This window comes from Vanellus vanellus (genome assembly GCF_965231255.1).
Source record: "Vanellus vanellus genome assembly, chromosome: 7".
NCBI lineage: Eukaryota > Metazoa > Chordata > Aves > Charadriiformes > Charadriidae > Vanellus > Vanellus vanellus.
In genome coordinates this window covers 10,056,105-10,081,702 of record NC_138912.1, presented here as the reverse complement: position 1 = coordinate 10,081,702, position 25,598 = coordinate 10,056,105, and the positions used below count along the sequence as shown (strand labels likewise).

At 46.9% G+C, this 25,598-nt stretch overlaps 1 protein-coding gene across 1 annotated transcript; it reads left to right on the top strand.

Moving 5' to 3' along the window:
* Positions 1 to 1,128: 1,128 nt before the first annotated feature.
* On the top strand, positions 1,129 to 21,459 carry VWA2 (von Willebrand factor A domain containing 2; the record flags this gene model as incomplete). The annotated part of the gene is made up of 14 exons (XM_082486142.1): positions 1,129 to 1,181; positions 1,245 to 1,303; positions 1,949 to 2,023; positions 4,076 to 4,209; positions 6,451 to 6,560; positions 10,781 to 10,975; positions 11,349 to 11,479; positions 12,176 to 12,308; positions 14,027 to 14,082; positions 14,952 to 15,059; positions 15,876 to 16,457; positions 16,793 to 17,344; positions 20,414 to 20,536; positions 21,256 to 21,459. 14 exons carry the CDS (start codon positions 1,129 to 1,131, stop codon positions 21,387 to 21,389), a joined length of 2,445 nt encoding a protein of 814 aa, XP_082342268.1. The 3' UTR covers positions 21,390 to 21,459.
* Between the last annotated feature and the right edge of the window lie 4,139 nt (positions 21,460 to 25,598).

Below are 25,598 nucleotides of genomic sequence, written 5' to 3'. Positions count from 1 at the left end.
GAGCTAACAGGCAGAGGTGCGTCCGAGGGCGGGAGCAGTGGAAGGCTGGGGTGGGACACCCTGGGAAGCCGTCTCCTCACCCCTCTGCCCCAATGTGTGAGGTTTGCCAGGTAACGCTTTTGAAGGACTGGCACCTGGAGTGGTGGGAATGGGCCTATTTTGGCAATTCCACTAACAAGCATCAGTCCTTACCGGCTGCTTGGTAAATATATCATTTTCTGCAGAGACACATCTTTCCTGAGAAAAAGCCCTCTCTGTTTTCTTGGGAGAACAACTGGTTAATAGAGCTGGTTATGAAGAGATGTGTTTATTAGTATTTAACTACATGAAGAAAATCTGCTTTTGCAATGAAAGAGGCAGAGACCCAGCCTGAATCTGGTCAAATTTGCTTCAGTGAGTGCACTCAGTGCTTTTAATCCGGAGAAAAAATAAATATACATGTTTTAAATAGAAAGCCAAGGCCTCTGCCAGACATGCTTGGTCTAAATCTGGGCACGCTTGAAAGTGACATTGAAGTCCACCTACCATGCGATGGCAGCCTTGATGATTTCAAAGGAAAAATGAGCAGAAAATTGACTTTCCTGGACACGAACATAAAAACATCTCCTCAGAAAGCCAGTCCTCAGAAAATATAAGGCATGAAAGAGCCTGTGGTTGAGTGTTGTTGAGGACCTGCGATGAGGATGGGCAGCAGCGGCCATGGCAGGTCCCCTGGGACAAGTCCCCCTCTGCTGTGCTCCACAGCAGGGATGTCTCAGCCAGAGCCCCAAGCGATGGTGGGGCCAGGGGGGACGTGGCTGTGCTCGGTGAACCCCTGGAGGAGCGGTGTTTGGCTCTTCACCAGCTTCCTGAGGGCAGCAGGGGCCCCAGTGGGACTCTGCTTTGAGAGGGAGGTGCAGTGAAGAGGAAGGAGGAGGAGAGCAGCAGTCCAGGAGCCCGTGGAGGGGAGGCTGGGCAGTCCCTCCCTCTCCTTGGAAGCCTGCTTTCACCAATTTTGGTAGGAAAAGAGATGAGTATGTAGGGAGACTTTCTTTCTTTTGTATCGTTCTGTCATTTTCATGCTTTTTCCTTCTATCTGTTTCCCACCCTTCTCCCTAGGGTAGGAGTTGCTTTTGCCCCTCAGACCAAATGCTTCTGAACTCGTCACATGAGACAACCAGCAAGCTGATGATCAGCTGCAGGTAAAGAAACCTGGAATTTAGGAATTGGATTAATTCCTCTACTTTTTTTTTTTTTTCTTTCAGATTTGTCACCATGGGTGTCTCATCATTCGAGTCCATCTGCATTTTCCTGCTTCCCCAAGGTACGTTTTAAAGTCATTGTTTTGCATCAGTGGTTTCTGTCTCGGATGCTTCCCTGTCTCAGGCTGGAGTTCTTCATTCCCAGGAACAAGAGCAAAATCAGTGCCTCTCCAGGAGGTTTAGTGATAAACCTCTGAAACATAGCTTCACATAGAAGGGGAGAAAATAATACCTGAAGAAACAGCTTTTCGGAGAATTCAAAGACGTGATTGATTTGTATGTGAAGAGTTTCTTTGATATGGGAAAAGCTGATGTTACTGTTATGATATTTAAAGTTCATAGATTTCTCCAGTGCAATAATTTGGTGTCTCCTGTGCTTATGACTAATCTTTGGAGCCTGAGCCTGGCCTAGCTCTTGCTCTCATGCTGCATCCCTGCATGTGGTGGGCAGAGGGACTGTCCTGCCGTGTGCTGCAGTCAGGTCCTTGCTATTTTTCATGCTGTCTGTGTCCTGGCTAGAGGGAATTTTGCTCCCATGAATACACTGCTGTGCTGTGTCACCAAATTATTTTTCACAAGTGTGAAATCTGTACAGCAAAACAATGTTTTTGCTGCTATAAATTAAAACCTACGGTACGTGTCTCCTTTTTTTTTTTTTTTAAGGCAGTTTCTAGTGTTGATGAGTGATTATTTATTTGATCCCACAGTTTTGCTGGTGTTGGGTATACAAGAAATTCAGGCTGACCAGGAGATGATTGGCAAGATCTCAGCTGCTGGCCAGTGTAAGTGTTTTTTTTTAAAGCACGTAATCTACTTCCCCAGTTCCTTCTTTCTTTGTTTCTCTCAGGTTTGGTTGGATTTGTTTGTTGGGATTATTATTATTATTATTATTATTATTATTATTATTATTATTATTATTATTATTATTGTTTATTGGACCCCATTTGGTCCATACAGTCCCCAGCAATGCTCTGGCAAGCCTAGCGCTGTGGCTGCTCCTGCCCTGGCCTGGTTTGCTTTTCCCCTCATTGCTATGAGCCCTGCTGGGACGCCGGCTGGTATTCGCGTCGGTTCCTTCACAGCCTGTTTTGAGCAATCCTGTTTTAAGGAGCTGTGTTTAATTACAGATGTGATTTGTGATCAGACCTCTCATGTGGCTGATTTGTTCAGGCCGTAAAGCCAGCGCCAGCCGCGCTGCTGTGAGTAGGGACAATTGGGCTTCGGCTGGCCAGCAGACCATGTTCACCGACAGCTTCCTTGACGTATGTGCAGTTGGTTACTTATAAACTGCATCGTGCATTCTCCTGCTAACCCGTGTTTTCTATTGTCTGTCTGTCAAGTGATAAATTATATTTTTTCCTATGCCAGCCTTGCACTCTAGCCCCATCCTGTAGCACCGTGTGTTCAGCCTAAACTCTTCATCCTGGTGTGCTGCACCTTTTGGATGTTTCTCAGTGATGCACATCACCAGGAGCCCTTTGGTGTGTTGCAGATGTCCTGCTTACAGGTCTCTGTCAGACAGCTGCGGTAGGAAGATCCCTGATCCTTGTACCGCTGAACTCCAGAGCAACCTGGAGACCGTTCCTCCGTGCCGAGCCCATACTGGGGTGGAGGCACAGCGGGTTTCTCTGTGCGTGCTCAGGCAGGCAGCGGGGGTCAGTGACTGCGGGCGAGCACACGGGTTGTTGCATCTCCACGTTCATATTGGCGGTGAGGGCAAGGCTGACAAGCTGGGACGGCACTGGCAAGGGGGCTGTGCTCCAGCTCATCCCCAGCGCAGCGCTCCAGGGCAAGGCTGGGTGCCATATTAAAAGAACCAGTGACCCAGAAGGGAATGCTTAACAACTTTCAGTCCCTCCTAATCTGGTATGAGAAAACCCTAATTATAAATTGAGTTTTTTGCTAGCAGGAATGATTTTGAAAAAAAGTAGTGATAATAAAAATATGATAATAATAATGGGGGTAGAGTAAGGGCATGGGCCAAGAGGGCTCTCAAAAGGTTGGTGTGCTTGCTTCCCCTTATTCAGCTTCTGGATTCACTTTCCCTTGAAGTTGGTTCTGGTAAATGCTGCAGATGTGACTAAAATTTGTGTAAATGCTTTGAAATTGTGTCTTCAGACTCTGCAGGCCGGGTTTGGGGTTTTTTTTCCATTTTTTTTTCAGTGAAATTAGGGGCTTCAACTGCAGCGTAAGCACCTCAGGAACTTGTACTTGGGAGCGGTTGTGTTCATGCAGGCAGGGGTGATACAAGGACACGTCTCTGAAGACGGGATAAAAGGCAGATTTTTGTGAAAAGTGTTTCTGTCAGTGCCTCGGAGCTGTTCTGAGAGTTTGTGTTTAGAAAAATAAGAGTGTGTTTTGAAAAATGTGCTGCAGATGAAACATGTGGCGCCGTGGCACTCTGTGGGCCTTGCAAATGCCTTCTGGCTTCTCGTCCGTGCCTCGGGCTGGGAGAGCCTGCAGGCCCTGCAGGGCACGGCCACCTCTCCCCACCGCTCGCCCCTCCGCCTCCTCGCTGGGAGAGCAGCTCTCTTGGTTCATGGTATCGCACCGCATCGCCTCCTTGGAGCTGCTGCCGCCATGCTTTCCCTGAACTGCTGAAGCCAGGCTGGGGACCTGGAACCTCAGGTGGAAGTCTTGCAGGCTGTGAGGGCCGACCTGGCGCTGCTGCCGGCCAGAGCAGGAGTGCCTGCGGGCTTTGGGTTGTGAACACCAGGCGGCCCCAGCCCGTCCTCTGCCAGTCCGTTTGTCTGGATTTTCTGCTCTTGGCTGTCCACTTCGAGAGAGTGACACTAATAAAGCGCAGTTTCACAGTGTGTATCTTTTTCTCCTAGTGATGCAGTGCTCTGCTTCGTTAGACGTCCTCTTCCTCTTGGACGGCTCCTACAGCATTGGCAAAGGAAGCTTTGAAAGGTCTAAGCACTTTGCAGGCAAGCTCTGTGACGCCATGGACATCCGTCCAGACAGGGTGAGTGTCAGGAATGTCTCATTTTAGTTTCAAGCAGCTTGGCAATTTGTGGAAAGGCCAGTGATACCGTGCTGAGCAAAACTGCAAAATTCAACCTAGCAACTACCATGGGGTCAGAGTATTTATTCAGAAAGATGCAGTAAAGGTTTGTGAAGCAGTGGAGTTGGAGGACGCTTCTTGGTTCTTCACAGATTTTAAGCAGTTCCATTTGATCTTCAGGAAAGATCTAGTCTTTCAGGTTAAAGATTATGATTTGGTGTTTTCTTACTGATTTTTGTTTCGGTTTGGATGCTCATAGATTACAATGGTTGGATCTTTTTGTGTTTTTCCCTGGGAAGTTGCAGAATTAGTCTCTGGGAAGTTAATCACCTTTCTGTACGGAGGTAACTGATATAAGAATCTGCTTGCTCTGCTTCTCCTAGAAGGTCTCTATTACAAAATAAGCCAAAAGGGTCGAAGGGAAGGAGTTCATTGCAAGGCACCAGCTGTATACTGAGGCTTTTGGGGATCTGTATGCTGCCATAGGTCTCCAAGATATCAGCGCACTCCCCACCTGCTAGTGGTGCAGTGAGTGTAATGCTGGTCCTCACCAGAGAGAAGAGCACAGAACTGGCCAGCTGGGACCTGCCAGCTGGAGTCCAAGCAGCTGGTGTTTGCAGATACCCAGTATGAAACACACTAAGATAAATGGACAGGTGCCGCTATGTCAGGTTCTTTCTTGTCGACTCCTATTCTGGACCTTGGCTCAAATCAATGTCTGGTTTTGGGTGCCACGTGTCTGCAGGGAGCAATGGGAGCTGTGCCACAGTCCAGGCTCTCTCAGGTCTTACCTGCTCCCTGGAGCTGTCCTTGAGGCACCTTTGGGCTTGAGTGACACCTCCTGGGGTTTGTCTGAGGGGATTTCAAGCCAGACCCAGCTGCGGTTCCAGCTGTGCATCCAGTCCCACATCACACTATCCCTAGCTGGGGGCCTTGGAGCAGGCCGGGATGGTTGCTGTACTTGATTCCCTGCCAGAGCCCTTCCAAATAAATGTCAGGTCTTTTGGAAGGTTGTGGCAGGGATGCAACGTCTCTGCATAGCAGGAAGAGGAACCTGAGGCAGGACGGAGGGTGGGTCTGGGCCTGCTGTGGCTTTGAGGACCCCTGGTCCATGTCTGATTATTCAGAGAGGTCTGGGAGCAAAGGAACAGAGGTGGATCTTGTGTTTGCTCCTGGTTCCCGCAGCAAGGATGCATAGACTTGAACCCCAAAACCTCCTCCAGACCAACTACCACCATTGCTCCAGGTCCTAAAATTGAAAGCTGCTGCTTGGCCCCTGATGCGGGGTCCTTTGGAAGCTGAAATCACTGTTCCCCTCCATTGTTTTCTCATCTAAGAAATCTTTCGCCCTTGAGATCTCTGCTTACAGCCACACAGCACAAGAGGCTTTCAGCAGCCTGGGCAGTGGTGGCAAGGAGATAAAGTGCATGTGTGAGGCCTTGAGAGATGCTAGGTGGCTCAGATTAAAAGGCATTCCCTTTTCTTGGCTCGTACTAAATTGACTGAAAGTAGAGACTTGCATCTAGGAACCAACTGCGATGTAGGCTTAGGAAAAATAATTTGAACATTTAATATTTACAGATTTGTTGGGTTGTTTTTTAAAAATACTTAATCCTCATATAGACTGGACTGAAAATCAGTAGCCTTTTCACCTTCGTAGTCATCACATTCCATAAAACTTCTTGTAAGGCTTCAGTGAAATATTCTGGGTGTATTGCCCAGTACAGACCGTTTAGTGTGTTTGCATTTTCAACTGTAGGAAATGGTTTTAGAGGAAGTAGTGAAAAAATAATTGGTTTGTGTTGCCTGCTGTGCTCAATGCCAGAGGGAGCTGCTTTTAGTAATGGAAAGATTGCTTGCGCAGTGTATAAACAGCTTGATATAAAAGGTGTTATTTATAAACTTACTGTCCTTGAGGCTACTAGCTGCTCTGAATGGATAAATATAGATCTTGAGCTGCCTGTAACGGCAGCAGAGGGTCCTGTTGTTTGCAGATGAACTTTTTTGCCTGGTTTATAGTCTGTATACGTAATGCTATGGTTTATGCTCTTTTTCTCTTTTTTGAAGTTCATTTAGACTGCCAGTGGCTCAACTTGCAAACCAATGTTTGCCTCGATACAGTATAGTGCTCCCAAATCTGTAAACTGATCAAAAGAGTAAAACTCACAGGCACCTTTCATCATCTTTAACCTTTTCTTTTAGGTCCGCGTGGGACTAATACAGTTTAGCTCAACTCCCCACCTTGAATTCCCACTGGATTCGTATCTAACCAAACAAGCAGTGAAAGAGGGAATCAAGAGGATTGTGTTCAGGTCAGCTTATTTTTCAGCTCTTTTCTTTCTCTGGGCTATGAACGATCTCTGGACTGAGTGCTTTTAAGGCCCAGGCATCTCCGCCTCTGCTGTGCATACACTAACGTGATGCTCCCAGGGAGGGAGGTTGATGAACACTGTCTGTGGTCCATAATCCACAGTCCGTTAAAAATGTGCAACCTGGTCTGCCTTTGTCAGTGAAAGCTGATAGGGGAGAAAGCTTTCAGTGTCCCACTATAACATGGTAAATGGGGGAGTTTTCCATGACCCTCTTGGCAGGTTTTTCTGGCTGTTTGTGCTAGGTGGTGGGTTACATCCTTCCAGGGAAAAGGAATTGTGGTGTTCCTGCATGGCTGAGCAAAGGCAGGACAGTGTGCATCTTCATTTTTTGGTGGTTACAATTTCCTTTGTCCTATGAGGTAGCGACGAATTGCTGGTCCCAAGATATCTGCGCGTGTGTGTCTGCTGAATTCAAGAGGATCAGGTTTTTCAGATGGAAATCTTTTCTCTTCCTGAATGTTAAGACTTGGATGTCTTCCCACGACGTCAGGAAATGGAGCCAGAAGCCCAAAGAAGCATTGTCCTTAGAGCCTCTCAAAATCCAAACTTTTCATGTCTGAGAAATACATTTGGATCTACAAAGTATCTGACAGCCACCCCCAAATACACTTGTTTTGATGACAGATGAGGTACTGGTATGGCCTGTGGGTGTCCACTCTTTCTTTGGCTGATCTGCATTAGGGATAAAGGTTAGCTCAACGCTTCTTATGGATGTCTGCTGCTCTCAGCATGATGTACATATTGCAAGCAAATGTGATCACATTTGACTTTTTCTAGCAAGATGAATTGGCTGGGTATTGTTGTATTGCTTTTGACAAGTTTATCAAATCAAGAAAACGTCTCGTGTAATGTTACAGGAAAAACTTACCAGAAATCAAGACATGTTCCTCCCCTTTGGCTGTTGCTTGAAAGTCTGCAAGAGCAGAGAAAGTGAAGCAGTGTTTGGTGTCTGGCATTGAAATTCCTTGATGACAACACATGGATGCTGACAGATCAAACAGAAATAGTGACCTTGTGCTCGGCTGTTTCATCTAGTTTAAATGAAAAGCTGACGTTTCAAAGTAGATAAAATAGTTACGGATGGATTCCAGTTGGCTTCCGGAAAAATGAGGTGTTTGATGTCTTGGTTGAGAGGCTCCTTGATGTGCTTCTGAGGAGCCTTTGGCCAGCCAGGCATTTCTGACTTCAGCCCTATGCTCCGGGTGCGGAGCTGAGAGCACTTGAAAGAAGGCAGCACCAGACCGAAAAGAAGCTTTTGTGATTTAGTCGGAGACTGCCGGTCTCTCTCTATGAATCTCATCCAAATAGCTTTTGAGTTCATTGGCCAATTTCAACAAAATTTGGTGGTGAGCTCCAAAGCTAAATTTCTTACCAGTTTCTTTCATACAAGTCAATGGCTGGTCACAGGAGAGGAGCCTTCTTAGTGCTGTTCCCGAGGAAAGGCAGCAGGTAAAGTCCACATCTCCTTCGGCTTCAGAAAATCCTTGTTGGAGTAATGCCTTAACACACATCTGCTGTGTCAAAACCCACTGAACCTCCACATGCAAATTGATAAGAAACTGAATTTAATGAGCTTTGGTGCAGAGACTCTTTATTAATGTGCTTTGGATGGAAATAAAAGCAGCCCCAAAAGGCAATGATAGGAAGTGATTTATAGCACAGCTCCTTGGACAGAATTAGAAGACAGCTGGAAATGTCTCCTCTGGTACAGTGGCTTGATTATCAACAGGACTGGAGCATGTTCCCAGTAGGTTGGGCTCTCTCTGGTATCAAATGTCCAGACAGGGATGGCACATTACAGAGCTCTGGCATTGTGCCCGATGGAGAACTACCAAGAGAGAAAGAAGGAAACTCATGTCCATGCAGGATTTACCCCTTTGAGATAAGGCAGGGATCAAAGCTGGTGACCATAGCCGAAGAACTTGCCATGTAGGTTGCCCTCGGTTTTTACAGGGGAAAAAAGGCTTTTTCCCAGTGTGTTGTGTTGTAGCAAGCTCTTAGCCTTGTGATGACTGGGTGGGGAACGTAGGTGGTTGATACGAACCTTGAATTGGTTGCATCATGTGGCCGGCAGCAGGGGCTAGGGGTTGGAGTGCCTGGGTGGCCTAAGTCTCTGAGTGTGGGAGGTAGATAGGCAGCTGGGGCTGATTTCACCCAGTTATCTTGGGATCCAGCTGCACAGTCCACTAAACCTCACCCTGCAAGGAAGAGGTGAGACCATCTCCTACCTCCTCTCAAAAGTCTGCTAGGTTACTCATGGCTTAAATAAAACTTCAGTGCTTGGCTCACAATGTAATCATCCTGACAGAGATGATCATTTTATATATGATTTTGATGATATTTCATGGTACATAGAACATGGAGCCCAGTCTTGAGTAGGTGTCTCTAACGGTCACTTAAAGTTAAGTCTTGAAAGCAGAGGAGGACAGTCCCCGCCCCACAGAGCTCACTAGCAAGAAATAACAATTAGAGTAAATGCATAGCCCATAAAAACAACCACACCTTGTCCTTCCCCTCCCAGACCTCTCTATAAGTATAGCACTCGCCTTTTTTATTCCCTTCCGCTTTATTTTCAGCACCCACTGCTCCTTCCCAGTTCACATCCAGTATGCCATAACCAAAGAGACCCCAGCGCTGTGCAGACACTGGCCATAACACCGTGTGCCTGCAGTGAGCAGCTCTTCTTTTGGGTGCTCTTTGCTGCCAGAGGGACCTCTCGTTTCCCTCCCCAGGGCTTTGTGCTGATATGCAGCGTACCTCTCAAACAGACAGCTCCGGTGCCTCCAGGCTCAGCAGGGCAGTCAGGCTCTTGGGTTAAGGAGTCATCCAGCAGTCAGCAAATCTCATTCTTTAATAATCTCACAAGACATGAGCCTCAGGATTTCTAAAGCATCTTTGACCAAAGTTGTTCTCTGTCAAGCTGTAGCTTATTTTCTGCTAAAATTGCATTCAAGGTTGCTTTTCCTTGGGAGTTATTGCCGCAAGGCTTGGTGTCTGCCATTCCCTAATGCTTAACAGGAGCCCATTTTACCTGCTGATTTATGTCACCACTGGAATGTGCCCTCTTTGGCATCCGAGTCCTTTTGTGGGTTTAGTACTTTGCTACTGGGAGGATTGCCTAGTATTGAACTAATTGCTTTATATCTCAGAAATGTTTCCTTCTCCAGGGCAGAATTCAAGGGCTGTCAAAATATTGAGGTAGCTGGCTCCCGCCTCCAAAACGAGAAGTGAGGGATATGGCTCGTGTGAACGTCAGTGGCTGGTGCACCTTCCCTATTATACCAGCACTGCTGGCAAGCAACCTAGCAGATGAGGGTGTTGCTTTTAATTGAATTTAGCATGGGTTTGGACAACTGGAGCATCAGGTGGCTCTTCTTAATGTTTTTTTTTCCTAGTGTAAAAGGTACTGGTGAAGCCCTGAAGAAGGCATGCCCTGTGTTCAGTCCTTCTGAGTTTCCAGGGACAGACTAAGAAGCTTTCAGCATTCATATTTTCAGGAGCTTTACTACAGCATGGACAAATGACTTTCTGCACAAAATCAAATTAACCTGCAGATGAGCCGGGGAGAAAAAGGACACTCTGCATGCTGCTGGACTGCAGACTCCCAGTTACAAGCCGGGATGCATAGCTCCCTGCCTTAGTTCTTGGTCTAAGAACAGCAGAAGGTCCCTTGGAGGGAAAGGAATGATATGTGACAAGAATTTATAGCACATTTATGCATCAAGAGAAAGGAAACCACTTTGAGATGCTGGTCTTTGTTCATTTTGCTCACTTGTACTGTGTTTCTCACTGGAATACAAGAGGTCAGATGGAATAGCAGAAGCAGTTGAGACATTTGTCAAAGCTGGAAATAAAACTCTAATATCTGAGAGCTCTGCTTCCTGCCCCAATTGCTGAAACACTGCTGTGCGTTAAAAGCCTTTTGGAGACAACTCTAGGTTGGAGAGGAGGGAGGTAAGGGTGAGTAGATGGGACCTATGGACAGAAGGATGACAAGAACGACAATATTAGATATCTCTCTGGATGTCTTCTGTGGCAACAGGCAGAAATATGCTAAGTTCTCCATTACCAAAGAGTGGAAATTTAAAAATCAAATGGTAAATTCAATAGCAGAAGAGCTTTGATTTTTGCTTTTCCAATTTTATTTTCCTTCTTTCTAGAGGTGGGAGCACAGAGACAGGTCGAGCTCTGAAGTACATTCTCCGCAAGGGGTTCCCTGGTGGCAGAAACTCGAGTGTCCCTGAAGTCCTGATCATCATTTCGGATGGCAAGTCCCAGGGCAGCACCGCAATGCCTGCAATGCAGTTGAAGGAGAGGGACATCACAGTTTTTGCAGTGGGAATCAAATTTCCAAGGTAGGAAACTTTCCACAGAGTTGGAAAAGGAGGCCCAGCTGGCCAAATGGCAAGTTCTACTGAGGGAGGGGTGGTCTTGTGCTAGATATGAGTTTTGGAAAGAGAAGAGGGGAATTGGCGGGGTAACACAGGCATGGAAAAAACACTAATTTGGTGGCTGGTGTAGAAGGAGGACCAAAGCTGGTGAAGGAAGCTCTTCCACTGAGTAGAGCCTGAGACTACTCAGGCTACACGAGGGTCTTGAAAACTATTTGAAGGGTGTCAAGGTTCTGCATCAGCTATTGTCTGCACAGGGCTTGTTTTGATACTGAATTCTTTGGGGATGACTGAGGGTCTTGTTACACGAATTGTTGAACCCCACCTTGCTCGGCAGGTGGGAGGAGCTGCACATGCTGGCTAGTGAGCCCACCGAGCAGCATGTGCTCTTTGCTGGAGATGCCGACGATGCTGCCAATGGCCTGTACAGCACCCTCACCAGCTCCGTCTGCAGCGCCACCGCGCCAGGTAACCCCTGTCCTGGCTCCTCTTTCACACCTGTGCTTCGACCTTGGACCATGTCACTGCATGAGAAAGATGAGGCAATGTCAGAAAGCGTACAGGGGAGCTAGCAGGTGTTGCACTTTGAGGTAACCTGCTTCTGGTGCCCAAACTGGATGGCATGCTTGCCAGCTGTGTCTCCAAATACCTGTGAGCTGCAGGATCCAAAATCTTTCTGTGTCTTGGTTCACCTCTGAAAATGGGAATATTGGTCTTTGCTCATGTCATGGAGGGTAGAGGGATAAACACAGTTGTGTTAAGGACTTGGCTGTGGTTAAGGGGAGGCCACCGGGTGCTCACAAGAAAAGATAGAACTGGAGTGGTCCAGAGGCAGAAGAAAATCAAATACGTGAATGATGAAGGCACCAGAGATACTGAAAAGTTGTCACTGAACCCGGAACTCAGCAGTATGAATTTTATAGCAAAGCAAAGGAAGCTGAATAGTGAGCACCCCAGAAAGTGGGGTAGGCTGGTGAGCTTGTCGACAAAAAATTTCTCTTCTGGGGTCTCATGGAGGCTCTTTAAAGCACTGCCCGGTATGCTGTTGGCAGGTAGATCAGGAAGACTAACCCATTTCAAAGGGGTGCTCCACTCCCAGACAGACTTTGTATTTTCAGTATTTTCAGGCAACTGGTCCCAGTTTGGATTTGTTGTTTGCTACAGGCTGTAAAGTTGAATCGCACCCTTGTGAACGCAGGACCCTGGAGGCTGTGAAAGAGCTGGCTGGAAACTATGTGTGTTGGAAAGGCTCAAAGCAGCCACATGCCGTGCGGGCTTCGCTGTGCCCATTCTACAGGTGAGTTGGACACCTACGTCTCTGAAAGTGAACGGGGCTGAGAGATGAGAGATACAGTAACAAGGCTTTTATCTGACCATGACTCTTTACTGGGATGAAGATACCTCAGAAGAGCGATGCAAACATGGTCTCTAGACCTAGGAAAGAAGCTCTCCCTGCTCCAACCATTAGTTGAAGAAGCAAAGGGTAAGAGGAGGAACTGAGACAGAGCACCATGAATATTATAAATGGAACTGGAATTAATTTCCTACCTACCTGTTGAACTGAGATGCTTTGAAGTTTACACCTCTGTACCGACTATGTGTTGCAGAGGGTTTCCAGGTCTGGCTCCCTGTGTTTGTGCTAGTTCTGTTTTCAGCCACACAGGCTTTCTTCCCTTTAGAGAAGCCCCTTTTCCTTTGCATGGTTGTCCTGGGTGGCTTGGGAGGGACTGTCCTATGGAGAGGCTCCAGTCACTGGCAGAAAATACCCCCCAGTCATAGTGCGGCAGTGCCAAAACTGGGGTCCACACAAAGAGCTGCATTGTCACATCAATGGCAGTGAGCTGCATGAGGGAAATGTCCTCTTGCTCAGGGACAGGAGGCTGGAGCTGAAAACCCATAAAGTATGTCAGGTCCTTCAAATAGTATTGTCCCTGCGGTTGGTACAGTGGGAGAAATGCTTTAAAAATGAGCTGTGAAGGGAAAGGCAGCTTCATGCTCTTTGCTGATAAAAATAGCGGAGTGAAAGTGGTGTTGTACGGAAAGTGGTAGGGGGAATTGTTTTTCCTTTGAAGAGGTGCTTCATGTGTTTGTTTTAATACCGGGCAGTCAGACTGATGTTTGAAAATCACCCCAGATCTGGGCTGTGCATTGATAGCCTGCGGGATAGATATGCTGGGGGATGACTGTATGGATAATTTCAGACATATCCTAATGTCTGTGAGTGTTTCCATATGCTTGTACCTTGGGGCCAATGTGGGAAGGCAGAGCAGCTTGTGGCTTGCTTACTGCATCCCAAAAGTCATGGGTTTGGCACAGTTGCCGCAAGTTTGAGCAGCCCTAATGCAGAGCACTAGAAAATCAGTGTCATGGTGGAGCTGCAGGTATTGGAGAAATAGAAAACTCATTAACAGGGATGAAAAAAAGCAGAAACATCTCACTGTCCGGAACCAACATTACCTGCCTTTTTACATGTGGCAAATACACACTTCTGCTCTAGGGTTTGTTTGTTGGTTTTTTTTTTTTTTTTCCCATCACATTGGGATGTTGAAAATTCCCGCTGGGAGGCACAGCTGAGGACTAAGGATTTCTTCTCAATCTAAACCTTGCTTGTTCACTGGTTGTGGACAACCTGTTGCTGGAGAAGTTAGATGCCAGAATTAATATTGAATAAGAAATTCTCACTGCTGTAAATCTTTCTTTTCATTCCAGTTTAGAGCAAAAAGTTTTAGCGTATCTTCAGTAGCAACTAAAAAAACTAATCCTTTGAAGCCTTAAAAATACATCCATAATCTTTAAATATTAAAGTAGAATCGAAAACCAAAAGAGTAGATTTGATGAAATGATGTTTTTTCTTTTGCCACCCTACTCAGAACGGACATTTTCTCTTGAAATACTTGTTTTGAAAAATTGCATTTTCAAAGGAAAATTTGTTCCATTGAAAACACAGTAAGGTCAACCATGAAGATACCTTGTTAATCTTTAAATTCATGATAGGTTTTATTCTTCCCATTTCAGATGGAAGAGAGTCTTGATAAAGCACCCTTCCAGATGTTTCCGAACTGTTTGTCCAGGTACAACTTAGCCTTTTTTAAAATTTTATTTTCAAAGCAGGTAAGGATAAAAAGATGTAGTTTTACTCTCACTTATGAAAATTTTATTTTGAGTGAGAGGTTGTGATCCTTAGCAAGAAATTGATGTTACGTCCTGTTATTTTGTCTCATGGGTATCTATGACCAGAGGTTTTTGGGGTTAAAATATCTCCCCGTCATCTCTCCTTCCACTTGAGGAGCCAGTTAATCCTCATCTGCTTGTGTTCCTGGGGCAGAGACTTGCACTGCTTCCCAGTGCCTGCAGGGACTCACTGGTCTCCAACTAGGGGATTAAGCAGTGAGGTGCCTCCGCTCGTTCACTTGGTACCATGAACATCATCAGTTTAGCAGGGAACCTTACCTTTGTTGATTGCCAGACTGGTTTTGTGACTGTGGAAATAGCTATGGTCTTTGAGTTCTGCCCTTAACCCCATCCTTTTGCTGCTTCAGATGACAGTAGCTTTATTTTCTTTGTCAGTCCAACATTGTCCAAGCAGCAGGCCAGACTCTGATCCGTTCATTGCTAGTGTAAATCTGGAAGGGCTGTACGACCTTTCGCAATTCGGTATTTACACGAACGGAACTTCATTGGTGTTATTCCAAAGGAAATGAAGTGAGGTCACAGTCTGGTTTGCTCTTTTCACCACTGCCTGCTGGAGACCCATCCCCAAATGAAATTGCCGTGGAGGTGAGTGAGGTTGCATGTGGCCCTGCATTAGTCCAAACTCTGCAGTGAGACGGACAGAGGCTTGACCCCTTTTCCAGTAGTGGCGATGCTCATGCTGGCACAGAGTGGGAAGGGGCAGGCTCCCTGCTGACTCCCTGTCTTTCCCTTCTCTGGTCCCGTTTAGAGCCTTGTGACTCCCAGCCATGCCAGAACGGGGGCACATGTGTCCCAGAGGGACTGGACAAATACCACTGCCTCTGCCCGGTGGGGTATGGAGGAGACATCCACTGTGGTAGGTGTGAACCTGCACTCTCCCTCCTTCCTTCTCGCCTGCGTGCTGCCTTTGTGTCTTCTTCCCTGTGTCCTGCCCCGGGACGACTGGGATTGGGCTGCAGCCTTCATGCTTTTCTCCAGGAGACAGGATGAGTTTCCTCTTGTGCTGGTTATGACTGTGTCAGGCTCAGTCAGTGACTGGGTCTTGTGGCTCAGGAACCTTGTGGATATGGAGAGTACCAATACTGACAGTCTCACCCTTCCATAGCTGCCCTTGTTTCTAAATGCGGGTGCCATGTGAGCAGGAGAGCAGAGAAACTGGGAGAGACGCATAGATATGTCTGTTGGTCCCCTCCCTGCACACCTGGGCTCCTGATTTTGGGGGCTCAATGTAAGAAACCAAAGAAGGTCCTGATCTTCAGAAAATGCTTTATACTTACTTCTTGCAGAACCAAGACTCCCACTTTAAAGTATCTTAGGATGTTACAGATGAGGGTCTGGTGCTTGGACTTTCTCCTTCCTCCACGTTATACTGAAACTCAGAGTGTTTTCCCCACAATACTAAGAGAGTGGAGTTGTCATTTCCAATTTGAAGTTTGCCATCCAAAAGTTAAGGAATCCCTCCCAGACTCCCATAGATATTTCCTGTAACTAAAGGCTTATGTGGCATCCAACCAAAATAAAGCACACTCCTGGCACAGTTATCTTCCAACTCATGACATCTGGCAAACCATTGAGGTTACTGGACGCAATGTCCCTTCTTCACACCACAGGGATTGCAGCAGACCCCAGCTGAGGTGCCTGTCATATGACAAATTGCTGTCTCCCTTTTCAGCACCAAAGTTGAGTCTCGAGTGTGGTGTGGATCTTCTTTTCCTGATGGACAGCTCGGCGGGGGTCACACTGGAAGGGTTCCTGCGTTACAAAGCGTTCCTCAAGAGGTTCCTTCAAGCAGTGATGGGCCGGGACTCGCCAATGAACGTGGGGGTGGCCCAGTACGATAATGATGTCAGGATACCCATCAAAGTGGGCCAACACAAGGATGCATTCAGTTTCATGAAGAGCATCGACGCTTTGAATTTCAGTGGCGGAGGAACCCTGACAGGCAGAGCCCTGCGGTACGTTGCACAGCATGGTTTTCGAAGCACCCCAGTCTTTGCAGACGTGCAGGATGATCTCCCCCGCGTGGTTGTCTTACTCACTGACTCCAAGTCCCAGGATCCAGTGGCAGAAGCTGCTAAGTATGCGAAGGACCGAGATCTCTTCTTGATTGGTGTAGGCAGCAGCTTTGTGAGAGCAGAGCTGGCCGAGGTAACTGGCAATCCAAAGCAGACAATTGTCTACTCAGACCCCCAGGACCTGTTCAACAGGATCCCAGAGCTGCAGAGAAGAATCTGCAGTGTGGACAATCCTGAAGGTAAGACTGTGGTATGGGCATTGCAGGATGAGTTTGTCAAACCGTGAGGAGGTCTTCTGAACTCCACTGAGGAGGAGGGAAGGACAGAAGGATAAATGTTCCTGTTTTGCTTGTGTTAGTCACAGATCCAGGGACTAAACTTCCATCACTGCTTTTTATGATGGATCTCTATCTATTGGTGTAAAAGGATCATAGATTGCCCCTCACAGTCAGTGACCAGCAGTGATTAATTTTGCCCACTATTTCCCCCCTGCTTTTTTTTAAAAAAAAACTGGAGTATTCAGAAAGGAGTACATATATATTCTGAAAAATGACGTTTGCACTCTTTTATCCAGGCTGCCAGGCACAGTCTCTTGATTTGGCATTTGCAGTGGATGCCTCAGATGGAGTTGGCCTGGAGAATTTTCTACGGCTGAGGGACTTTGTCAGGAGCAGCCGTCTGCACTTCAGCATCAACCGGGATGTCACCCAACTTGCCCTCGTGGTCTATGGCAGCAAACCTCACACTGTGTTTGCCTTGGACACCCACACAAGCAATTCAGCTCTCCTCCAAGCCATTGACCAGGTGCCTTTCCTCGGGGACTCGGCCTCTGTTGGCAGTGCCTTGCTGCATATTTATGGTGATGTGATGACAGTGCAGAAAGGAGCACGACCTGGTGTCAACAAGGTGGTGGTGGTGCTCACAAATGGAGGCGGCATGGAGGATGCAGCTGCCCCAGCTCAGCGGCTGAGGGACAATGGCATCTTGGTGTTTGTGGTCGTCATTGGGGGCACACAGAGGGACACGCTGCTGAGGGTTGCTGGGTCTCCCAACTACCTAGTCCACATCTCCTCCTATGAAGACCTGCAGTATTACCAAGACCTTATCATCGAAAGAATCTGTGAAGGTGAGAGAACATCCCATCCTCACTCTTTATTCTGATGCCACCAGCTGTTGTTATCATAGGTTTTCTGATGCTTTACCAAGTAAGCTCAATATTATCTTTTGCATTTTATAGATGGGGTAGCTATGGCATAGATATGTGATGACAGTCCAAAGCAATCCTATAGGAATAGGAACCAACTTTTCTAAGATTCATTCCAGTTGGTCAGATTGGGTGTAGTGCGATTTGCTCTTTCCAGCCCTTCCAGGTCTTGGTTCTACCTTACCTGAAAAACAAAGAAATTTGCTCTTTTTCTGATATTGCTTTAAGCCTGAAGAATTTGCCGTGCATTACCGTACCCCCTGCAGTGTTGCTGGGGAGGCTTAATGGGACATGTTTCTGCAGCCAACTCTGTTGGGTCCCTGAGTGAGGTTTTTGCTGTCTTGTTCAACAGGTTTGTGCCCAGGTGTTTGCAAAGTAGTGCATCTCAAACCTCATCACTCCTGTTCCTCCTTAGACACCTACTACTGAAGTTACCATGTAGGCTGTCAAGATTTTGTGTTGCACAGGATTGAATCTGAAAATCAGAATCTGCCCATTTTGAATCCTGAAGACTGTTAAACTGAGGCCTTCAGACAACTTGGGATTAACTTTGTTTGCAGGACCAAATCTTCATCTCCAAAGCATGAGGAAAGAATTTTCAAACATTCATGTAAAAGCTCATGTTTGGGGGTGGGGGGAAGAAAAAGTGTACTTTCTTCAAAACTTCAAGTCCTGAGGGCCAGTCCCCATCTGGGAAAAAATTGACTCTGGTACCATGTTTGAAACACTGGTGTGCTGAGTGTGAGTGCCTGTGTTTGACTGAAATCAGTTTTTCAGAAAAGATAGCAGCCCAGGTTTGAAGACATTAGTGGTGGCAAAAGTGTTTCTAGTTAAAATGCCATGCCTTGTTTCTCATTCAAAATAGTTTAACGTCTAGCTATTTGCTTTTGTTATGTTTTAACCCATTTGTAAGATCAAATGAAGAAGCATGTTGAGCTTCAGCACAATCAAAGGTCCTTTTCATCTCTCGGCATGCCCATGGCTCCTTTGGGCTTAGAAAAAACTACAGCACCGTCTCTTTGGGGTGAGGGGCTGGTCTCCTGGCAGGTCCTGCAGATGGTTTTTACATGAAGCTTTTTAATGTGCTCCTATAGCAGTGGTATTTTCAGCTGGGTTATTATAAAAACAATCTACTGTACCATGAAATTAACTACTATGCCACAGATGAAGGGGAAGAGACGGCAAGGTTCAATGAGTCGGGGTAATAATATATCGTTTCCTGACACTGAATTGCTGCTTTCATTTCATGTGCAGGTAATCACTGTTTGTACTAGGTAGGCTGGGACCAAGGGCGATGTAAAGATAAGCCCGTCATTCAGTCTTCTACTCCAAGTCCAAGACTCAATAACAGAATCATTGTCTGTGAAAGAAAGGACTTTAAAAAATTTATGACTCATGATAAAAGTATGTGAAAAACAGACCCTACCTCTGGACACCTGGAATATCATATTTATTCTGAGGTTCAGTTGAAGAGAGACCAGAAAAAATGATCCAGGTTCTAGGAGAAAAGATTAAACATATATGAATCTGATTAATGGAAATACAGACTCCTGGGATTATCAAAGGGTATAATTCCTGAAGTACAAGAAGCTTATTGAAGATGTTACTGTGTTAACAATAGGCTTGAGTTCAGAGAAATGGTGGCTGGGCAGAATAGCATGGTTCCCCTGAACAGGGACCACGAGGTTATGCTGTGGGGCAGCTGTAGAGGGAAGTGGTGGACACGTGACGTGTGGAGCAGAGCACCACGGAAGAGCTCTCTGGGGAGCAGCCAGCACCTGGAAGACAAGCAGTGGGTCCAAGAGGTCCCTCCAGGTTTTATTGCCAAGAGATCTACCACCCTACGATGAAAGCAAAAGTGCCTGTTCCTGGGGATGCACTGTCAGGCAGGACCCCATCTGACATGTCTCATGACAACAAAAATGTTGAACCCAACTTAGCTTCATACAAAATCATCAGGAACTAAATATTGAGATGTCTCAGACTTAGAATTTGACCATCAAAAAAGTGAATTTCAAAGATAATTTTGCCTATCTTAGGTGTGAGTTGAGAGTTGATGTGAGAATGAGTACAATGTGCGGGAAGCTGTAGTAACCATCCTGATGGATAGCAGTAGAATTTATATTCTGTCCTTCTCTGCCTTTTCCTCCTCTGTCTGTGTGCTTTTTCTACTGCAGAGCAGGTCCAGAGTCTCACGTAGTTGTTCAGCGGCGGATTTGACACCCTTACCCACGCTGCGGTGGAGTTGCCAGCAGACTGGAAGCAAATTCCTCTGGGATGCTGCTACTTAACCTAATGGATTCGCAGCAAGGCAGCATGAAACGCTGCCAGTCCTGCTGACAGCTGGGCTCTGCTGTGTTAAGAGGGTTGGCAAAGCTGTCACATACTTCACAAGAACAGGGCTAATAACAACTTGGGCTATGGTTGCAGGCTTTTCTCTCAAACCTCCTAGAAAAGAAGCCCAGAAATTTTTTCCTGTGGTGTTTACCATACGTGCCATCCCCGCTTTCCAGTGGACTTCTTGTCCTTCCTCCTCTGTGGTAGAAACTCAGGTCCTCTCCAGGGCAAAGAGGGGCTTGGAGCAGGGTATGTGTCTTACTCTGCACTGGCAGTGTATGGATCTGGGGGGTTTAGAGGTGCTTGTGTGTTCAGTGCACAGCTCTAAAGATGCTCCATTTTGCTTTTCTTTGATATTCAGCCTAACGTGATGTCACTCTTTTAAGCTTTTTTAGGAATATTCGTCTCCAGGTCAGAATATCTAGTAAAACTGTTCTTCCTCTTCCTCTTCTCCAGGTCAAGACAGGGTTGTGAGTTTGCACCCTCTGCCATGTTAATATGGTTTGCCCATCTCATTAGCCTTAGATGACATTTTCTGATGTCTGGAATATATAATTGCTGTTATTTTTGCAGCATTCGTGATGGACGTGGGTCCTAGCTATTCATACTCTGTAAATGTGCCTGAGCCTTGTGTTCTGCTTGTGTTTGTTGCAGAAGCAAAAAGCCCCGTGAACCTGTGCAAACCCAACCCATGCATGAACCAGGGCGTATGCATCCTTGGGCCTGGGAGCTACCGGTGTGAATGCCATGGCTGGGAAGGACCCCACTGTGAGAGCAGTAAGGATCAGCAGATGGAACCGCAGCAGATGTCATCCGTTCTGCCCAGCCCCTCTGAACAGTTCCCACATCTCCACCTCTCCCTCGAACAGATATGTGGCTGTAACCCTTGGACAGCTATTTGGTGGCCGGGTCTTGGTACTGACGTGGCCTCTGTCACATGGAAAGTGGAGAGGTTTGGGCTGCTGAGGGGAACAAGGGCTCCTCTAAGCGAGTTCGCTGTGAGGGGACCCCAAGAAGGTCTAATGATTTTGGTAATCTTCTTCCACTCTGTTCTGTTCCTCTTTTTCTTCTGTCCTACTAGAAGAAATGAACCCTCCTTGATTCCCAGCGTAGAAAGCTCTGGCTCCCTTTTAATGGGAGGGAGCTGTCTCTTTTGGAATGTGACCCTCTATTGCTTTCAGTGCTTTCCATGGTGCAAAAGCCTCCCCATTGCCTTCCTCCTCTTCAGCAGGGGGGCGATGGCCAGGAGGTGGTGAGCCTCTGGCTCCCTAGGGGTGGTCCTGTGCCTGCAGTGAGAAGTTCTCAATTAGGTGTTTTTTTCCTCCCAGTATTGTGCTTTTTGCCTGAGCCCATGAGTTCTGACTTCCACCCCATGGCCTCGAATGCCTGTCAGCTAAGGCCAAGAGGATGCTTGTTGGGTTGTAATGGACTGAGCATGAGCTTATCGCTTGGTTCTGAAGCCCTTATCCCACATTTGTGCTTCTCTTCTGCAACAGGAGTTCTCCGAGGCAATTCTCCAAGATCTGCGGTCTTTCCTCCACATTCCCACGTGCAGCAGAGTTCAAGTGGTGTGCAGCACTTCTCCAGAGCCCCCTGGCACACCAAAAGGCGCGTGGATCAGAGACACTGACTCAGATGCGCTGAGTGCTCCAGTTCTCTGACTGGGAACACTTGCTGCCTCCCACAAGTACGATCCAGCAAGCCACCCATGTCCTTGGCAGTGATTGAGTTGCTCCAGCACAGAGACTGTGCTGAGGCTGTTCCCAGTTCTTGCATTGCACAAACCGGGCTTCCCAGTGCTCTCTTTCTTTTTTAATTGAAGTAAATATTTGTGTTTAAGTATTTATTGGAATTTTGCATTTCCTCATCCACATTCTAGTGCCATGTGGGTTTTTGTTTGGTGTTTTTTTTTTTGTTTGGTTGGTTTTGTTTGGGTTTTTTGTTTGTTTGGCTGGGTTTTTTTAACAGACTTCTTGAGAGATCTTTGAGGCAGTCTGAAAATACGTAGAAATCTCAGCAATTCTGGAGCTCCTGCAGAAGGGGGTTAACATAGATGATGCACTGGCAGCCAGGTGCTGGAGTGAACAGCTTGTTACAGGCAGAAAGACAAAAAAGAGGAAGAAGGAGAACTCATTATGAGCCTCAGTCTGTTTTGTAAGTTGTCCATGCCACTTTCTCCTCTGAAATTTATTTGGAGATCTAATATGGTTTAGCTTCATGGCATTTTGTAGCTGTGTACTTTTTATAAGGAGAGGTTTGGAAAGGATTGGTTTTGCAAGAGCATTCAATGGTTTATGCAACTCCAAGGCAGAGGTGTGACAGTCAGTGTGTGTTGCTGTTTTTAGTAGGTGCATTGGCTGTTTTTCTCCTAGATTTGGCCCAGGTCAAATCCAATTGCCTGTGCTACAAACACACCGGGTACGGGCAATCCCCCCATCATTTACAAACAAATGTCTGGGCTGTTGTAGACTCTGGATGGAGCCATGGTTTGTACCATCCTGTTGGTCTTTGGACCTCGGTCTACCTGATTTCAGCTTTAACTCCATTCCGCCCCTCCCAGCTTCACTCTTATCTGTCAGCCGCAGTATGACCTAGAGGGGACAGGATCAGGACAAACTCCTGAGCATCTGTATGGGAGCAGAGCATGGCAGGCAACATGCAGGTCAGAGGAGGAAGAGGCCTGGACCTATCCTCCCAGATCTCATCCACTCTTTCCTTTCTCCTCCTGCTGGCCACCTCTTTGCCCTCTCCTTTGATGGTGCATGTTTTTTCTTATTCCTTTTTTTTGCCCATTCTAAGTCTCACCTCTTCTTTTTGGTGCTCTTTCCATGCCTCTGAGCTTTACCGTGTTGCTTTGCCTCTCCTTTTAGAGCTGGCTGAGGAGAACAGGGTGCTTGTCTTGTCCTGAACCCAGATGGATGAGCTGAATGGTATTTCTGCCTCCTCTCATTCTTTTAAGCTGATCTTGTCTCAAGCGCAGCAGCAGTCTCTGCAGCACAAGCTGGTGGACTGTCGTGGTTCACATGTGTCTCCACAGACAGTTTGGCCACATGCCTGCATCCTTCAGAGCATCAGTCTCACTGGATCACTAGATCAATTTGCCCACGAAGCTGTAAAATTTACGTAATTGCTCCCTTAGGGCCTGTGGTTCACAATGTTGGGTTGTTCTCTGCTGCCTTTCCCATGGCGTCCATCACCTCGGGAGAGCAGGAGCAGCTCTGGACATTGCCAAGGCAGAGACATTAACTGTGACTGCCAGCACTCGTGAAAATAGCATCTATTGTTCCCAGAAGAAGAAAAATCCCTTCACCCAGATGTCCTGGCCCCATGTTTGAATAGTAGCATTAGATGTACAAAGAGAGACACAAATTACTCCGCAGGTTCGTTGTCAAAAGAAGAATGGTCTACAGCATTCTCAGGGATGAAAGCTGGCACTGAGTCAGGAGCAGCACTATTGTACCCTGTGGGAGAAACCAGGCTAGGAGAAAGGAGAATTTCCTCTTTCTTTTCACTGCCACTTCAGTAGATTGTCTGTGTCCTTCGGTGCTTAAGGCGCAGCAAAATGTAGGCTTAGTTGAAGAGCCGACATTTGAGATAGAAAGAAACTATCTATTAATGTTACTTCAGCATGGCTGTAGCTAAGGATTGCCTCTGCTGTAAAACTGTCAGCCGTCTCTTGTAGGGAGAATGGGCTATATCAGACTCACAGCTGATACTCGAAGTCGTGGTTTGTATATTACGGTGCAGAAGCACCGGTAGAGCTGGCTGGATTCCAGCCAGACTGCTCTGGAAACTCTCCCTGGCCTCCCTGCCCATCCTCTGTTGTGTGAAGGGTCAGAGAGACCACGACTTCTCACCCATTATGTCGCTGGGTTTGCATCTTCCTGGTGATTTCTCTGCTATAGTTTGTCTAACAGCATCGTTAGTTCACTCCTCACAGGCATTTGTCCTCTGCGGTGTCAGTCTTCCCTCTCAAACGAAGCGTATTTACCTGCGGAGCTGGGCAATGCTTTCTGAGCCTCACACAGCTGCCGAAAGCCCTTGCCTTGTATCTGCGTTGCCTGCAGGATAGTAACTACTGTGCTGTTGAGCGCTTTGCCTCGTGGCAAATGTGGTTTGGATGTAATCTTTGTTTTGAAGTTCCTTTTCTTTTAATACATAGCTAGTAAGTACATTTTTAGAGTGCATGTGCTTTACTGGGAGAAAGGATGCTTGCCTGGGTCCTGAGTTGGGGGAAACCTTGCGTTTGTACTATCCTGCTGGTTTTAAGCACAGATAGACAAACCTCTCTGTGTGTTTCAGGAATCGCAGACAGCGAAATCTCCTGCTGGAGACAGCATTTTAATGTTGGATGGGATACATATAGCCCTGTGCATCAGTTTTTCAAGGAGAGATGGTATGAAAGATTTGAAACTATTGCAGGAGTTTCAGGAAAGCTGGTTCCTAACACCCAGCCCGTAGCCTCTGGGTGTATTGGGCTGAGGTCTCAATGCCCCAAATGCCCCAGGGATCCCCGTGTGTCGGGAATCTACATGTGCTGTGGCTGTGACCTTCCTCCTAAATGTGGCTGGGCGCTGAAGCCTTGGATGATTGCTCAGGTGTGCTCTGGCCACGGCAGCACCCACCAGCTCTCCTGCACGGGACAAAGCACTTTTTGCAAGGTAAGGAGGTGTCGGGGCTGTGGGAGGAGATGGGAAAAGCCGAGCTGATAACAGGATCAGGATATATGGGGTGGTCTTGGAGAGACCTGCTGATCCCATGGGCAAGCAGGACATTGCTGAGCAGTTGTTGGAGCTGTTTTCTTTTTGTTTTGTTTTCCTTTTTAGAATTTTGAGTTGAAGATCCTGGCTAATTTCTAGGTCCTTTCTCCTGTACATTTTAATTAAAAGAGTAAGTGACTTGAGTTTCTGACAGTATCCCTTATTAAATTAACTCTCAGACTTGCTTTGATTCAATCAGAAATACTTAATGAGAACTGACCTGATGGGAGCTCATTCCCTTAAGGCTGGGTCGATGTTTGAGCCTGGCACAGCCATGGAGGAGGTGGGGTCCCTGGGAAGCTAGCACTAATCCTGTCTGGCATCGGGGCAGCGCAGAGGACGCCGTCTGTGCCAGGTAGTTGTTAGATGTCTGGGCCGTTACTACCGGAGCTGTGAATTACTCTCGCTCTGTAGGATTGCTGGATGAGCCTCAGCTGGTCATGGGCCATGTGCTGACTGCAGGGGAGAACCTGTTTCTCCTTTAAGAAACTGGGATTTAAGTAAGTGCCGTGAATTTCACCCCTTTAGCCTTACCTTCCCTCAGCAGGCAAAGTCATGCCTGTTTGTCATGAGTGAATGTGTTTGGTGCCTGTCCTGTGACGGCTGCAGCAGGGAAGCTGGGCTTCGGGCCCCGCTGGGGCACCCTCCCTGGGCACTGACGCCCAGGGCCAGCCTGTGAGAGGTACCGCAGCGCTGGCACCAGGTCTGCTGATGCTCTCCACAAAGCCAGCTGGCTTCTTCAGCTTGCAAAGCACCTGCAATCTTACTCTCTTCAGTAGAAATAAATTTGATTCGTACCCAAGACAACTTATATAAACATTTAGGCCAACTTCTCCATCAGAGACAGGTTTTTGTTTTGGTTTTTTTTTTTTTTAGGCCAACTTCTCCATCAGAGACAGTTTTTTTTTTGTTTTTGTTTTTGTTTTTTTTTTCCTTTAAACCCTGGCACTTTACATGTGTCTTAGTTGAAAAAGTGCTGACTAGCTCTCGATACGCTAGGCAGGGTTCCCCCGGTAGCTGTTGTAGGGTTGCTCCATGTATCCAAAGCAAGAACTGAAGGTGCTTGGCCGAGAAACTTG